This window comes from Urocitellus parryii, chromosome 9, assembly GCF_045843805.1.
Source record: "Urocitellus parryii isolate mUroPar1 chromosome 9, mUroPar1.hap1, whole genome shotgun sequence".
Classification (NCBI taxonomy): domain Eukaryota; kingdom Metazoa; phylum Chordata; class Mammalia; order Rodentia; family Sciuridae; genus Urocitellus; species Urocitellus parryii.
In genome coordinates, this window is record NC_135539.1 from 133,758,588 (window position 1) to 133,775,535 (window position 16,948).

At 36.0% G+C, this 16,948-nt stretch overlaps 1 protein-coding gene across 1 annotated transcript in view; it reads right to left on the bottom strand.

Annotated features, from left to right (window-relative positions):
- Positions 1–16,948, bottom strand: part of Xpr1 (xenotropic and polytropic retrovirus receptor 1) — a 179,671-nt gene that overhangs the window by 74,126 nt on the left and 88,597 nt on the right. Inside the window, exon 3 of the mRNA XM_077802388.1 lies at positions 524–625. Within this exon, the coding sequence (XP_077658514.1) occupies positions 524–625 (102 nt within the window). The remainder of the gene's footprint in view (positions 1–523; positions 626–16,948) is intronic.

Consider the following 16,948-nt stretch of genomic DNA (forward strand, 5'->3'; position numbering starts at 1 on the left):
GTTTTACTAATCCATATTATGTACCTTGCAATATATATACAAGTGAAATTTTAAAGGGTCAGACATAAGTACGTAGAAGTTCTAATATTTTCTTCCAACATTCCAATGGCATCTTGTAGTCAGCACTCTGGAGACCAGTGCTCTAGAGAGATAGGGATGAGTGTTCTAGGCAATGGCAAAGGCAAAAAGTTGACATAAGTGATAATCTAGAACTGTGCTAACTCAGCTCTGTGTAGTATGATAAAATCATTCAGCACTGTGTAAAACGATAAGATGATTTTCAAAGGTCCTGAAATCTATACAACTACAAGAGAATCTAGGCAATGGACAAATAAAACTTTAACACTGAGGAACCAGATGTGTCCTGTTCCAGCTGAACAAAATATTCCTTTATTGCAATATAACAAAGAAAGCAAGTCTCAACCAAACAATATAAATATGGAAGTTTAAAAAGTGCTTATAGAATCTCTCCCCTCCCTAGCAACAGGGAGTAACTAGTAACTAGTAACTAGTAACTACTCACCTGAATAAAATGTGTTGATTTTGGCAAGTTCTTTTTCACAGGTTTGGAAAAATTTTTCTTCAAACTTGGCAAAATACCTCTTTACTGTGTCCTCATCTGTAACTGAAAGGCAAGAAAAACTACTGAATATAATGTCAGAAGGCCAACTTGGAAAACTAGAAAAATAAAAATTTACATTCTAACTTTCTTAGTCTTTAAAATGGCAATTATATATGTATTATCAGAGAAAATGAATTGTAAATTATATTAAGAAGAGAATAATCAAAGGTCTTTTCACAGGAATACAACCCTTAAGTTGAATGAGACTAAATCTCTACTACAATAAAATTTTTAATGTTGAAGAAAAGTATTCTAAGATGTCAGAAGAGGAAGAAACGTCTACAGAAAGAGATAATCTGAGCTGAGTAGGATTCGTTCAGCAAGAAAGTAAATTAATTATTTCAGGGAAGAAAAAATATAACAGCAAAGCATGAAGACATAAATGCATGGTATGTTTCTGGAAAAAACTGATTTTGTTCTATGTTAAATTGCTACCTAGTCTTTGTACCTCAGCTTCATGAAATACAGAAAAAAAGTGTAGACTACTCAGTGTAAATTAGATGCTCCAAAGTATCAGGGGCTTGATAGGTAACATAAAGGAGTTGAGCAAGTAGATGTGTCAAGTATAGTGATAAATGGTAACTGACACCTTCAGGATAAGGAGTGGTATGGAGTCTGGCAAACTAGAAAGTACACGTCTGTCTAATTGCTGCCATGTGGTGATATGGGGCCCACTTTGTCAGATTTTCCAATTTTTTAGGAGACACCATTAGTTCAGATATTTTTAAAACACTGTGTGGGTCAATCAATATGTTTCTGCAGGACTGATCCACTTTGTGTTGTCTTACTGAATACTGTTATGGTCTAGATCTTGAATGCCATCCCTTCACCCCCTGCCAAATAATTCATGTGTTGAAGGCTTGGTCCCTAACTGATGGTGTTATTGGGAAGTGATGGAAGCTTTAGGAGGTGGTGCCTACTTGGAGAAAGTAGACTATTGAGAGGGTGGTCCTTAAAGGGTATATTGGGTCCCCAGCCACTTTTTTTTTTCTCTCTGCTTCCTGGCCACTATGAGGTATACAACTTTGCTCTACCATGCACTCCCCACTATGATGTTTTGCCTTGCCACTGACCCACAAACAATGGAGCTAAGTGACCATGGACTGAAACCTCAAAAACTGTAAGCCCAAATAAATCTTTCTTCCTTTAAATTGATTTTCTCGGGTATTATGGCATATTAATGGAAACCTGACTAAAACAAATATCAATCTACTAAATCCCAAAGTACAAAATACATGTAGCTTCAGGATTCCTAAGAACAAAAGGGTATTTTTCTTCCCCCAGTGAGATTCAAATAGACTCTTCAGATGGTAATCATAATATATAACTACCTTATTTCTGGATCTCTTGGAGTACTCTAAGCTTGAAATATGTAGAAAACAGGTTCCTTTCTCTTCCCCTCATCCCCCAAATCTTAATGTAATCCCAGAACTCTTAAATAATGACCTGAGAACAAGGGAAATGGTATTTCCCTAAATAACATGCAATATACACATACATACAAATTCATAGTACTACAGATATTTTAAAGAAAAACAAAAGCTTTAAATAAAATTCTAAAAAACATATCAAATATATTTGTTAAAAAATTAACATTGTGTAAAATTTTTATATATACATGTCAACTTTTCTAGACATGGAGAAGATATGCTTTAGATCTGAGCACATAAAGCAGGATATTCTACTGATTTTACAGGGAAAGGGGGGGGAATGGCCACTTTTATGTTTTTCATGAAACTTAACAATTTGGATATAATAATGAAGTCAATTAGCTGCTGAAAGCCACTGAGAATTACTTTCTTAAAGCATAAAACAGGCCCCAGCTTTCTAAAACAGCTGACCTTGAGTTAAGGAAGCTCCAAGGTAACAGATGTGGCACATATTATAACAGCATCTAGCTATAGCTGATTTAAAACAAGAAGAGTTATGATTATTTTACTTAATTATCTCCTTTTTCATTTTAATTTTGTTTCCTATTGTTAAGACAATTCAAAATCAAAAACATGGGCGTGTTCAAAATAATATATTTTGCTTTCCTATTAACAGGCAACTTTCATTAATATAAAGTGACTAAATTAAGTTGTTCAGCAAAATGACTTAAATATAGTTTCTGTTCTTGAAATAATTTTAATATAAGTCATTTATATAGAGGTTGCATATTCAGCAATATATACTATATAAAATGCTACTAAGAACTTAGAAATCAAACATGTAAAACAAAACATGTATTAAAGTGGGACCATTCTACCCATGAATCAGTTTCCTACGATTTCATTTCCTCACTTTAGAGATTTTTTTTTAATCTAAAATGCCAACAGTCTGTTATATAGTTTCCTAGTTCATATACAACTTAATAGCCATAAATTAGAAGATGGTATTATAATGTTAAAATAACCCTAAGAAATAATAGCTGTGAGAAAAGAAGAAGAAAATCACAAATAAAAACAGCAAGAATTGTATAACTAATTACAACAAATTTAAAAGACGAAAAACAGTAAGGATAGCTGTGCAAAATAAATTAAATGAATAATAGTGCTGTTTATCCTCTCAGATTTCAAAAGACCTAGTCAACTACTAAAACCGAAAGTATACTATTGGTAAAGGAATTAGCAAAATACAACAGAAAAAAATAAAGTCCAGAAATAGATCTGCATACATATGGAAATTTAGATTAAGATAAAGGGGCTTCAAGTCAGTGAGAAAGGAATGGATTTTAAACAGAGAGGTTATTTTTAACACTACACAAAATACAAAAACCATGAAAGGAATGACTCATACTTTCACAAAATAAAAAGTCTTCATTCCACAACATACTATAAGCAAAATTAAAAGAGACAGGGAAAACATACATCTGCAACATTTAAAATAAAGGATTCATATACAAAATATATTTTAAAAATTCTTACAAATCAGTATTAAAAAGACATTCAAGTTCATAAGAAAAATGGGCAAATTACAGCAATTCATAGAAAGAGAAATAAAAGGCCAACAATGAAAGGATGCTCAATATTCAAATGTCATACAGATGCAACTTTTAAAAAATGAAATACAATTTTTCAACCTCAGACTAGAAACACTTCTAAACAGTGTTATCATTTTGGCAAAGATGAGGGTAAACGAACATTCTCACTCCCTGTCAACAGATATGAATTTGTAAAGTCCTTTATGAAGGCAATATGGCAATAGCTATCAAAATTTTCAGTATGTTCAATCCCAGATGTAGGAAACATATTCTAAAGGAATTTTTGCACAAACAAATGCAAGGATGTTCATAGGCCATTATTTTTTTTCAAGTGATAAAACAAACTGATGTCCAGTAAAAGGGGGGTTGGTTAAACAAATCATGTTAATATTACATAACACAATAGTCATTACACCATAGTAATCATTTAAATAAGTGACATACATACATCCTGACATGTATGAAAGAATCTCCACAACACACTGTGGTGGAAAAAAATTTAAGTAACAGAAAAAAAAATATATATATATATATATATCATGATTCCATTTATAAAAAAATATGGTTATAAATATTCATCTATACATTCATAGAAAGAAGATTGGAAAGAGGCATAACAAAATGCTAATTGAGGTTACTTCCCTTGACAGAGAAGCATAAAAGGGATTCTCAAGTTTTGCTATCTACAATTATTGTATTGCTTATAATTAAGAGGTATTCATGAATACAGATAAATCACTTGTATAAATAAATGGTATTATATGTTAGAAGAAAAAAAACACATGTCACATCCAACCTCTACATTATACATAGTAAAAGCTAACCAGCATAGCTAGTTAAAATGACTGTATCAGAATCTAGAGGTATTTAGAATGATTATACCTTCCATTCCATTATGGGAAGTTGGTAGAAGGCTGACTTACAGAATATAAACTTCTGTTATACAATGCTTTCTAAAACATACCTACTGAACAATGTAGAAAAACATTAACTCTGAATTGGAGAATCAAAGAATTTCAGAGTTCAAAAACTAGTATAATGTCCTTATTTTGTAGGTGAAAAAAACTGAGGTGTAGATAGCCTACTATGAGAGAGGATTCCTCCCTCCAACAATAACAATATACATTTTATAGAAAATCCCTCTATTTTCTTATAATAAAAAAAACTATCTACATATCAACTAAATGAAAGTGACCACTAAGTGTTATATGGGTCTTATGGCTTGAATATGTGCCTCCTCCAAATTCATATGTTGAAATCCTGACGCTCACTGTGACTGTATTTAAAGATAGGGCCTTTAAAAAAAACAAAAAAACATGGTATGGATATCTTGCTATTAAGCAAAGAAAAACAAAATTTTAAATAATTTACTACTTAAAAAAAAAAGACAGGGCCTTTAAAGAAGTAATTAAGATTAAATAAGACCTTAAGGTTGGGCTGGGGATGTGGCTCAAGCAGTAGCGCGCTCGCCTGGCATGCATGCGGCCTGGGTTAGATCCTCAGCATCACATACAAAGAAAGCTGTTGTGTCCGATGAAAACTAAAAAATAAATATTAAAAAATTCTCTCTCTCTCTCTCTCTCTCTCTCTCTCTCAAAAAAAAAAAAAAAAAAAAGAGTACCTGACTTGTAGCATGTACTCAATTAAAATTTAAAAAAAAATTTTTTTTTAAAAAGACCTTAAGGTTAATGGGGCCCTAATCCAATAGTCTGGTGTCCTTATAGGAAAAGGAAGAGACACTTGAGTCCTCCTCCCTTCCTCATTACCTACAGAAGAAAGGCTATGTAAGGACACAAGTCTGCAAAAGTCAGGAAGAGAGGCTTTACCAGAAGCCAACCCCACCAAGCATGGACTCCAAATCTCCAAACATTGAAAAAGTAAAATTTCTCTTGTTTAAAACATCCCACCTGGGGCTGAGGTTGCAGCTCAGAGTTAGAGTGCTCACCTAGCTCCCGTGAGGCACTGGGTTCAATCCTCAGCACCACATATAAATAAAATAAAGGTATTGTATCCACTTACAACTAAAAAAAAAATTGAAAAAAAAATCCAACCTGTGGTATATTTTTATGGCAGCCTGAGCAGACTAATACAATAAGCTAAATATGTCAACCATTAGTCACTAAAGTCACAAAAGACTAATTCTAGTTCAAAGAGAATTAGTGTTTAAGTACAAATGTTAGCAAGATACAGTAACAACAAGAACAGCATCAACAGAAAAAGGGAAGACAAAAGGGTGAAAAAAAAATCCAGAATTGGTGAAGAATGATTCAGAGAACACTGTTAGAGAGATCCCTTTCCTGAGTTAAGTAGATATAAATTCAATCAATTATACTAAAGGGGGAGGGGAGAGCAGGAGGGAATACCAGAGTGAGAAACAGACATTGATTTCTTTGTCATTTGTATTGTGGTCTTATCTTCACCTCACATTTATGGATGACAATTTTTTTCTCATCCATCCCCCTAAATGACTATGTTAATAGAAATTACTTGAGAGCACCAATCAGGGCAAAATACTGCTACTGCATAGAAATCACCACCAAGTGCTTTTTACAGCAACTTTCAGGAATATTTTAACTTTTTATAACATAAATGTCACCTAACATTGTCTATCAAAAATCCAATTAAGATTTAATGCAACTGCTCTTTCTACAGCATAGCTTGTTGATGATGGAAATACCAAATACTGTATTATTTGCAACAAAAGTTAAACTTGCGCTGCTATACACTAACTCAGAAATTTTGATATTTTCATTAACTTGACTGATTAAAAATTTATGTAAATTAAAATAAATAAAATAAAATCTCCATTAAAGCTGATTCATAGTGGGATAGGGAGTGGGAGCATGGAAGGAATAGACAAACTCTAGATAAGGCAGAAAGGTTGGAAGGGAAGGGAGGGGGCATGGGGCTATTAAAAATGGTGGAATGTGATGATCATTAATATCCAAAGTGCAGGTATGAAAACACGAATTGGTGTGAATATACTCTGGATACAACCAGAGATATGAAAAATTGTGCTCTATATGTGTAATAAGAATTGTAATGCATTCCTCTGTCATATATTAAAAAAAACTCCATTAACTCCATCACGTATGTGATGTTACATTCAAATTTTTTTGACTATTCTCAATTTCCTTAATTTCCAGATCTATGAGATATTGAGGGTAGAATTATGTCTATTTTATTTTTATAGATCCTATACACAACATAATGTCTTGCACACAGTATGTGCTCCAAGATGGGCATGGTGTTGCATACCTGTAATCCCAGCGACTCAGGAAGCTGAGGCAAAAGAATCCCAAATTTGAAGTCTGCCTAGGCAACAGAGCAAGACCCTGTCTCAAAATAAAATTAAAAAGGGCCCAGAGGCAGAAAGCTCCTGGGTTCAATCTCCAGTATTACCAAAAAGCAATCATCAAACACAGTATGTGCTCTATACACTTGTTTTTTAAACTGCAAATTTGATATAATATTAATATTTTGTGAAAAGTATGATTTATTAAAGTGAAAAAATCCAGCAATTCAATAGTCATACACACAAAAAAACTGAAGACGGATCTCTATCATACCATATACAGAAATTTAGTCAAAACGTATCAAAGACCTAATGAAACAGCAAAAATTATGAAACTCTTAGAAGAAAACACAAGCATAAATCTTCCTGACCTTTGACAAGGCAATGGTTTCTTAGATATGACACCAAAAGCACAATCAATAAAAGAAAAAATAATCAATAAACTGGACTTCTCAAAATAAAAAAAGCTTGCCTATTTAAAAAGGCAATATCAAGGGGCTCAGGATGTGACTCAAGTGGTAGCATGCTCGCCTGGCGTACGTGAGGCACTGGATTCGATCCTCAGCACCACATAAAAATAAAATAAAGATATTGTGTCCACCTAAAACTAAAAAATAAACATTTTTTTAAAAAGGCAATATCAAAAGAAAAAAGAGTGTCAGAATGGAAGAAAATATTGTCAAACCACATAGCTGCTAAAGCTCTAGTAGTTAGATTATATAGAATTCTTAAACTCAACAACAAAAAGAAAACCCAGTTTTCAAAACAGGTGAAGGATCTGAGTAGACATTTCTCCTAAGAAGATACACAAAAGCCAATAAACACATGAAAATATTTCAACATCATTAGTCACTAGTGATATGCCAATCAATGCTGCAATGAGATGCTTACTTCATATCCAGTAGCATAGCTATGATAAAGGCGGGCAAACAATAACAAATGTTGGTAAGGAAATGAAGACATTGGGACCCTAAAATATTGCTAATAAGAATGTAAAATGGTACAACAACTTTGCAAAACAGTTTGGCAGTTACCCGCAACAGTTAAATATAGAGATACCACAGAATTCAGTAATTACACTTCCAGGTATATATACCAAAAGAAGTAAAACCATAAGTTTACAGAAAAACTCATATCAATGTTCATGGCAGCATTATTTAAATAGCCCCAAAATGGAAACAACCAAAATATCTATCAAAATGTGGCATACTTATACAATGAAATATTTTTCAGCCATATAAGCAAGGATATACGTAAAATGCTACACTGCAGATAAGCCTTGTAGAGAAAAAATGGGAAAGCCCTACATTACAAAGGCTGCATATTATATAGCTTCACTAATATCAAATGTCCAGAACAAGAAAACCCAGAGACAGAGAACGAGTCAGAAAGGAGATTAGTGGTTGGCAAGGGCTAGGGAAGAGGGAGATGAAAAGTGATGGAAACTATCAGTGGTGATGGTTGTACAACTTTGTGAATTTGTTAGAAACCACTGAACTGCATAGGGTGAATTTTATGGTATGTGAATTATTTATCAATCTCTATTTCTCGCTCTCCCTCTCTAAGTGTATACACACATACACACACACACACTCACATGCACATTTTTTGAATAAAATTCAAACATCTTAACATGGCCTTTGTACATGAAAGTCCCTTGTCAACCACCCTAACTTTACTCTATCATCACCTGTGGTCAGACAGTAACATCATTAGCTTTTTTCAATTGTCCGTCATGTACTCAGAAACATGCTGTTTCCTCTACTGGAAACCATTTTGTCTTTGCTTTTTCTTACCATTTAGGTTAAGGTCCCAGATTAAACATCATCTACTAAAGAAAGGTCTTTTCTGATTATCTCTTACCCTGTCAGAAAGACAGTATCCATGTGGAATAGATAAAAGAGAAGAATTCTGTCCTTAAATAAATTTGGGAAATGTGTGATAAACAGTTACACTGATTTCTTTAAATTAGTAGTTCCTAATGATAGGCAAGTCTGCCTCCCAGGGCACATCTAACAACGTCTGGAGACATTTGTGGTTGTCAAAACTGGACATCTGGGAGGATGTCATTAGTCTAATGGAATAGAAGCCAGGGACAATGCCAAACATCCTATAATGCCAGGGACAGCAATTCCTTCTTTGCCTCCTGCCCCTCCAAAGAATTAACCTGTCCAAAATGTTAATAGTTTCAATGCTGAGAAAATCTGCTGTCAGGCAAAAGAAACTTTAATATGCTGGTATACACTGTTACTCTATGAACTGGGACATAGCATACTGTATTTCCAAAAGTTATGTATAAGGAAACCATCCTCCTTGGATATGAAGAGGGTAATGGCAGGAGAAAGATATGGAAGGGGATAGAGAGCATCAATCACAATCTCCAGGAACACTAATCTGTGGAATACTTGAGAGACATTAACTTCAATATCACCATGACTACCTCTTTGCATTTCAATTACATTCCATATACAATAGTTTCTATGACTTTAAAGTTTCTCCTATTTATGAGAGATGACAAATAAAAATTAAACATGTAACTATGCTCCATCAAATATAGAAAGTACTTAGTATTACTGGTTTCATGTTTTAAGAAAAGGGGGTGTTTTTAAAATTTTTTTAAGTGTGAATTATAACTGGGAATAGCTAACTTGAAATTTTATTTTTTTCCAGATACTATTACATCAACAGATGGGGGGGATAAATTACATAAAGCATATGGCAAAGATGATTTCAAAGATAAAAATGTTACTCTGAAATCACTGATGTAGTAAAACTAGGGATAATTTGGGAATCATTCACTTAACAAATATTGAGTCCTTCCTATGCACCAAAGCAATCAATGTAGCAGGAATAGAGATAAAATGATAAGCAAAATGAACGCAAATTCTGCCTTCAGAGATTACAGTCTACCTAGGGAAAAAGACTTTAATTAAAGGATAAATTACACAAAGCATATGGCAAAGAGATTTCAAAAATTAAAAATGTACCTCTGAAATCACTGATGTAGTAAAAACAGGGATAAATTGGAAATCATTCATTTAACAAATACTGAGTCCTGCCTACACACCAAGCAATGTGGCAGGCCAAATACACAAAAACTCTGCCCTCAGAGATCACAGCTTACCTAGGGGAAAAGACTAATTAAAAAAAAAAAGACACAAAAATACAAAATGAATTTTGAAGAAAAAATGAACATTAGAAAAAAACAGTACTTATGAAGAATAGAGCGAGGAGAGGTGTTGGAGTCCCAGAAGAAGTGTCACTTGAGATGAAATCTGAAGGATAAACAGGCATTTGTTAGAGCAAAAATGGTCCAAATAGCAGGAACGACATGTAACAATATGTTATAGAAAGAAAGAAACATGGTACATTTGAAGAACTGAAGAGAAGTCCTATGGAACCAGTCCCAGGGGCAAAGGGGGACAGTAATGGCTGTTAAGGCTAGAGAGGCAAGGGGCCTGATTAGTTAAGGGCCAGGAAAACAAAGGGTTAGCCTTCATCCTGAGATACATGAAACATCTTTCAAGGACATTAAACAGAGGGATAATTATGATCAGATATGCTTTCCAGAAGAGGGGATGTCAGGAGACCAACCAGACTTAGCACAGCAGATATCAAGTGACAGATCATGATAGCCTGAACTAGGGTAAAGGCACTGGAGACATCAGTGAAAAAATTCAAGAGATATTCTGAAGGTAAAATCCACCTATTTTAATGATCAACTGGATATAGTTTTGTTGACAATTACCTATGTGAGCTTCAGTAAGTGATTTTTTGGCACTGTGTTTTCTCTTTTAAAAAGGAGAGCATGTAAATAAGCAATCCTAAGTTCTCTTTTAATGCCAAATCATTAAAACTGCTAATTTCTACAAAATGATTCTGAATCCAGCCAGGATTAAGTGATCTCTAACAATATTTTCGGATTTCAGTCTATTTTGGAGTTTAATGATACGAGGTTTATTTCACATATACCCTCATAAATATTCTTTTTTTTAATTGTTGGTAGTTCAAAACATTACACCGTTCTTAATATATCATATTTCACAGTTTGATTCAAGTGGGTTATGAACTCCCATTTTTACCGTATACAGATTGCTGTATCACATCAGTTACACTTCCATTGATTTACATATTGCCATTCTAGTGTCTGATGTATTCTGCTGTCTATCCTATTCTCTACTATCCCGCCTCCCCTCCCCTCCCCTCCCCTCTTCTCTCTCTACCCCCTCTACTGTAAATCATTTCTTCCTCTTCTATTATTCTTCTCTTACCCCTCCTTTCCTCTTATATGTAATTTTGTATAACCCTGAGGATCAACTTCCATTTTCATGCAATTTCCCTTCTCTCTCCCTTTCTCTCCCACCTCTCATCCCTGTTTATTGTTAATTTTCTTCTCTAGCTCTTCGTCCCTACCCTGTCCTTAGTTACTCCCCTTATATCAATGAAGTCATTTGGCATTTGTTTTTTAAGGATTGGCTAGCTTCACTTAGCATAATCTGCTCCAATGCCATCCATTTCCCTCCAAATTCTATGATTTTGTCGTTTCTTAATGCAGAGTAATACTCCATTGTGTATAAATGCCACATTTTTTTATCCATTCATCTATTGAAGGGCATCTAGGCTGGTTCCACAATCTTGCTATCGTGAATTGTGCTGCTATGAACATCGATGTAGCAGTGTCCCTGTAACATGCTATTATTAGGTCTTTAGGGAATAGACCGAGAAGGGGAATAGCTGGGTCAAATGGTGGTTCCATTCCCAACTTTCCAAGAAATCTCCATACTGCTTTCCAAATTGGCTGCACCAATTTGCAGTCCCACCAACAATGAACAAGTGTACCCTTTTCCCCACATCCTCTCCAGCACTTGTTGTTGTTGGACTTCCTAATGGCTGCCAATCTTACTAGAGTGAGATGGTATCTTAGGGTAGTTTTGATTTGCATTTCTCTGACTGCTAGCGATGGTGAGCATTTTTTCATGTACTTATTGATTGATTGTATGTCCTCCTCTGAGAAGTGTCTGTTCAGGTCCTTGGCCCATTTGTTGATTGGATTATTTGTTATCTTATTGTCTAATTTTTTGAGTTCTTTGTATATTCTGGATATTAGGGCTCTATCTGAAGTGTGAGGAGTAAAGATTTGTTCCCAGGATGTAGGCTCCCTGTTTACTTCTCTTATTGTTTCTTTTGCTGAGAAAAAACTTTTTAGTTTGAGTAAGTCCCATTTGTTGATTCTAGTTGTTAACTCTTGCGTTATGGGTGTCCTATTGAGGAATTTGGAGCCCGACCCCACAGTATGTAGATCATAGCCAACTTTTTCTTCTATCAGATGCCATGTCTCTGATTTAATATCAAGCTCCTTGATCCATTTTGAGTTAACTTTTGTGCATGGTGAGAGAAAGGGATTCAGTTTCATTTTGCTGCATATGGATTTCCAGTTTTCCCAGCACCATTTGTTGAAGATGCTATCCTTCCTCCATTGCATGCTTTTAGCCCCTTTATCAAATATAAGATAGTTGTAATTTTGTGGATTGGTTTCTGTGTCCTCTATTCTGTACCATTGGTCCACCCGCCTGTTTTGGTACCAGTGCCATGCTGTTTTTGTTACTATTGCTCTATAGTATAGTTTGAAGTCTGGTATCGCTACCCCACCTGATTCACACTTCCTGCTTAGCATTGTTTTTGCTATTCTGGGTCTTTTATTTTTCCATATGAATTTCATGATTGCTTTATCTATTTCTACAAGAAATGCTGTTGGGATTTTGATTGGCATTGCATTGAACTTATAGAGAACTTTTGGTAATATCGCCATTTTGATGATGTTAGTTCTGCCTATCCATGAGCAGGGTATATTTTTCCATCTTCTAAGGTCTTCTTCTATATCTCTCTTTAGGGTTCTGTAGTTTTCATTGAATAAGTCTTTCACCTCTTTTGTTAGGTTGATTCCCAAGTATTTTATTTTTTTTTGAGGATATTGTGAATGGAGTGGTTGTCCTCATTTCCATTTCAGAGGATTTATCACTGATATACAGGAATGCCTTTGATTTATGAGTATTGATTTTATATCCTGCCACTTTGCTGAATTCATTTATTAGCTCTAATAGTTTCTTTGCAGACCCTTTTGGTTCTGCTAGGTATAGAATCATGTCATCTGCAAATAGTGATAATTTAAGTTCTTCTTTTCCTATTTTTATGCCTTTAATTTCTTTCATCTGTCTAATTGCTCTGGCCAGTGTTTCGAGAACTATGTTGAACAGAAGTGGTGAGAGAGGGCATCCCTGTCTTGTTCCAGATTTTAGAGGGAATGCCTTCAATTTTTCTCCATTCAGAATGATGCTAGCCTGAGGCTTAGCATAGATTGCTTTTACAATGTTGAGGTATGCTCCTGTTATCCCTAGTTTTTCGAGAGTTTTGAACATAAAGGATGCTGTACTTTGTCGAATGCTTATTCCGCATCTATCGAGGTGATCATATGGTTCTTATTTTTAAGTCTATTGATGTGGTGGATAACATTTATTGATTTCCGTATATTGAACCAGCCTTGCATACCAGGGATGAATCCTACTTGATCATGGTGCACAATTTTTTTGATATGTTTTTGTATCCGATTCACCAGAATTTTATTGAGGATTTTTGCATCAAGGTTCATTAGAGATATTGGTCTGTAGTTTTCTTTCTTTGAAGTGTCTTTGTCTGGTTTCGGAATCAGGGTGATGTTGGCCTCGTAGAATGAATTTGGAAGTTCTCCCTCTTTTTCTATTTCCTGAAATAGCTTGAAAAGTATTGGTATTAGTTCATCTTTAAAGGATTTGTAAAACTCTGCTGTATACCCATCCGGTCCTGGGTTTTTCTTAGATGGTAATCTTTTGATGGTTTCTTCTATTTCCTCAATTAATATTGGTCTATTTAGGTTGTCTATATCCTCCTGACTCAATCTGGGCAGAATATATGACTTAAGAAATTTCTCGATGCCTTCACTATCTTCTATTTTATTGGAGTATAAGGCTTCAAAATAATTTCTGATTATCTTCTGTATTTCTGAAGTGTCTGTTGTGATATTGCCTCTTTCATCCCATATGCTAGTAATTTGAGTTCTCTCTCTTCTTCTCTTCATTAGCATGGCTAAGGGTCTGTCAATTTTATTTATTTTTTCAAAGAACCAACTTTTAGTTTTGTCAATTTTTTCAATTGTTTCTTTTGTTTCGATTTCATTAATTTCTGCTCTGATTTTAATTATTTCTTGCCTTCTACTTCTTTTGCTGTTGTTTTGCTCTTCTTTTTCTAGGATTTTGAGATGAAGTATGAGATCATTTATTTGTTGGTTTTTTCTTTTTTTAAGGAATGAACTCCAAGCAATGAATTTTCCTCTTAGAACTGCTTTCAATGTGTCCCATAGATTCCGATATGTTGTGTCTGTGTTTTCATTTAACTCTAAGAATTTTTTAATTTCCTCCTTGATGTCTTCTAAAACCCATTGATCATTCAGTAACCTATTGTTCATTCTCCAAGTGATGCATGATTTTTCCTTCCTTCTTTTATCGTTGATTTTCAGTTTCATTCCATTATGATCAGATAAGATGCATGGTATTATCTCTACTCCTTTATATTGTCTAAGAGTTTCCCTGTGACATAATATATGATCTATTTTTGAGAAGGATCCATGTGCTGCTGAGAAAAAAGTGTAACTGCTTGATGTTGGGTGGTATATTCTATATATATCAATTAAGTCTAGGTTGTTAATTGTGTTATTGAGTTCTATAGTTTCCTTATTCAACTTTTGTTTGGAAGATCTGTCCAGTGGTGAGAGAGGTGTGTTGAAGTCTCCCATGATTATTGTATGGTGGTCTATTAGACTCTTGAACTTGAGAAGAGTTTGCTTGATGAACATAGCAGCACCGTTGTTTGGGGCATATATATTTATGATTATTATGTCTTGTTGGTGTATGGTTCCCTTGAGCAGTATGTAGTGTCCCTCTTTATCCCTTTTGATTAACTTTGGCTTGAAATCTATTTTATTTGATATGAGTATGGACACTCCGGCTTGTTTCCGCAGGACATATGAGTGATATGATTTTTCCCAACCTTTCACCTTCAGTCTATGTATATCTTTTCCTATCAAATACGTCTCCTGTAGGCACCATATTGTTGGGTCTTGTTTTGTGATCCATTCAACTAGCCTGTGTCTCTTAATTGGTGAGTTTAAGCCATTAACATTTAGGGTTATTATTGAGATATGGTTTGTTCTTCCAGCCATATTTGTTTATTAATGTTACTAAACCTGATTTGATTTCCTCTTTGATTATTTTCCCCCCTTTACTGTCCTACATCCCACTGTTGGTTTTCATTGTTATTTTCCATTTCCTCTTCCTGTAATGTTTTGCCAAGGATTTTTTGCAGAGATGGTTTTCTAGCTGCAAATTCTTTTAACTTTTGTTTATCGTGGAAGGTTTTAATTTCATCATCCATCCTGAAGCTTAATTTCGCTGGATACACGATTCTTGGTTGGAACCCATTTTCTTTCAGTGTTTGAAATATGTTATTCCAGGAGATGGCAGCGGGGAATGAGTGAGCCGCTCTGTGCTCCGCGCCACCGCCACCGCAGCGTATGTTGCTGCTTCTTAAAAGAAGAAGTAAAGATCATTAAAGGAGATCTGTTGACAAGGATTCAGCACTGTGTCAAGAAAAGGGCCTAGATGGAGTGAATCCGCCACAACTTCAGCGCGAGCAGTAAGGCTGCAGCCCCCGAGCTGCCTGGCTCCCTGGGCCCCTTCTCATTCCCCTCTCCGCCTCTCCGCTTCGCTTCTCCCCCGCCATCTCTCCTCCCACGCTCACTCCCTAAATCTAGATCTCAATCTCTTTCCCCCACCCCACCCGCTCTCTCGCGTGCCCAGTACCCGGCCCGCGCGGGCCCCGAGGCGCTGCCTCCCCTCCCCCAGCCCGCACCCCCTCCACGGGGGTCCCGAAGTCCACAGCTTTGCCAACGCCGCCGCCGCCGCCGCCGCTGCAGCCACCGCCGCTGCCGCCACCGCTTTCCGCGGAGCACCTTAGAACAGACTCTTAACCGCGAGAGTGAGCTGCCGAGTAAAATGGAACAGCTGATAAGATGAGTGACAATTTAAAATCTAAATGATCCAACATGGCGGCGGACGCGGAGAGATCAAGTCTCTAACCCCTTCAGCTGCATGGGCATAGGGAGAAGTAAACTGTCAAAATATTGTTCGCTCAGGACCACTAGGCACGGTTGAGCTGAAGTGGACCCCGGGCGAACGGTCTAGCCTTCTCAGAACACACCGAGCCCGAATTGGCTGCATTCTAGCTCAGGTTCGCCTGCTTCATGTGACTCAACACTAATGATCCCGCTGAAATAACTAGTCGGCCCGCCTGAACTCAAAGAGGTAAAAGCCAACTGAGCACCACAGCCAGACCCAGGGAATCAGGAGTGACGCAGGACTAGCGGCGCAGAACTCCCAGCTATTGCTATCACCAGTGCTGACAACAGGTCCCTTGCACCAGCTATCAGGGGAGTTGCTGCTACCTGAGGGCAAACAAATTCGCTGGGGGCCCTCAGCCCCAAGCCCTACAAACTTAGGGTCTGAGGGAGGCAAACAGAAAGGGTGTGCCCAGGCACCCATGAAAACAGGGCTCCCAGGAGCAGCAGACCTGGCATGTAGTCAGTATTGTGGTGAGTGTCACAGGTGAGCGGGGCCTGGCTTGAGGAACCACAAGAGAAGGCCCTAGGCACTCAGGATTAGAGACCCACACAGTCTAGGAAGAAGAGCTGAGGCACAGTGATTGGTTCCCACCGATCAAGAAGAGAAGCCTGGCCCAGTGGGCATAGCTCCACCAACTGGATGAGAAGTTAATCGAGCTATATGACTGCATTTATTATTATTATTATTTTTTTTAATGATTATTATTAATATTTTTATTTATTTATTTATTTATTTTATTTTCACTTTTTGTTGTTGATGTAGTTGTTGTTCTTTAATGTTCTTATTAATGGTTTCAATTTTTTTAAATTCTTTTTATTTTATTAGTATTACTATTATTTTTTAAACTTTAATTTCCATTT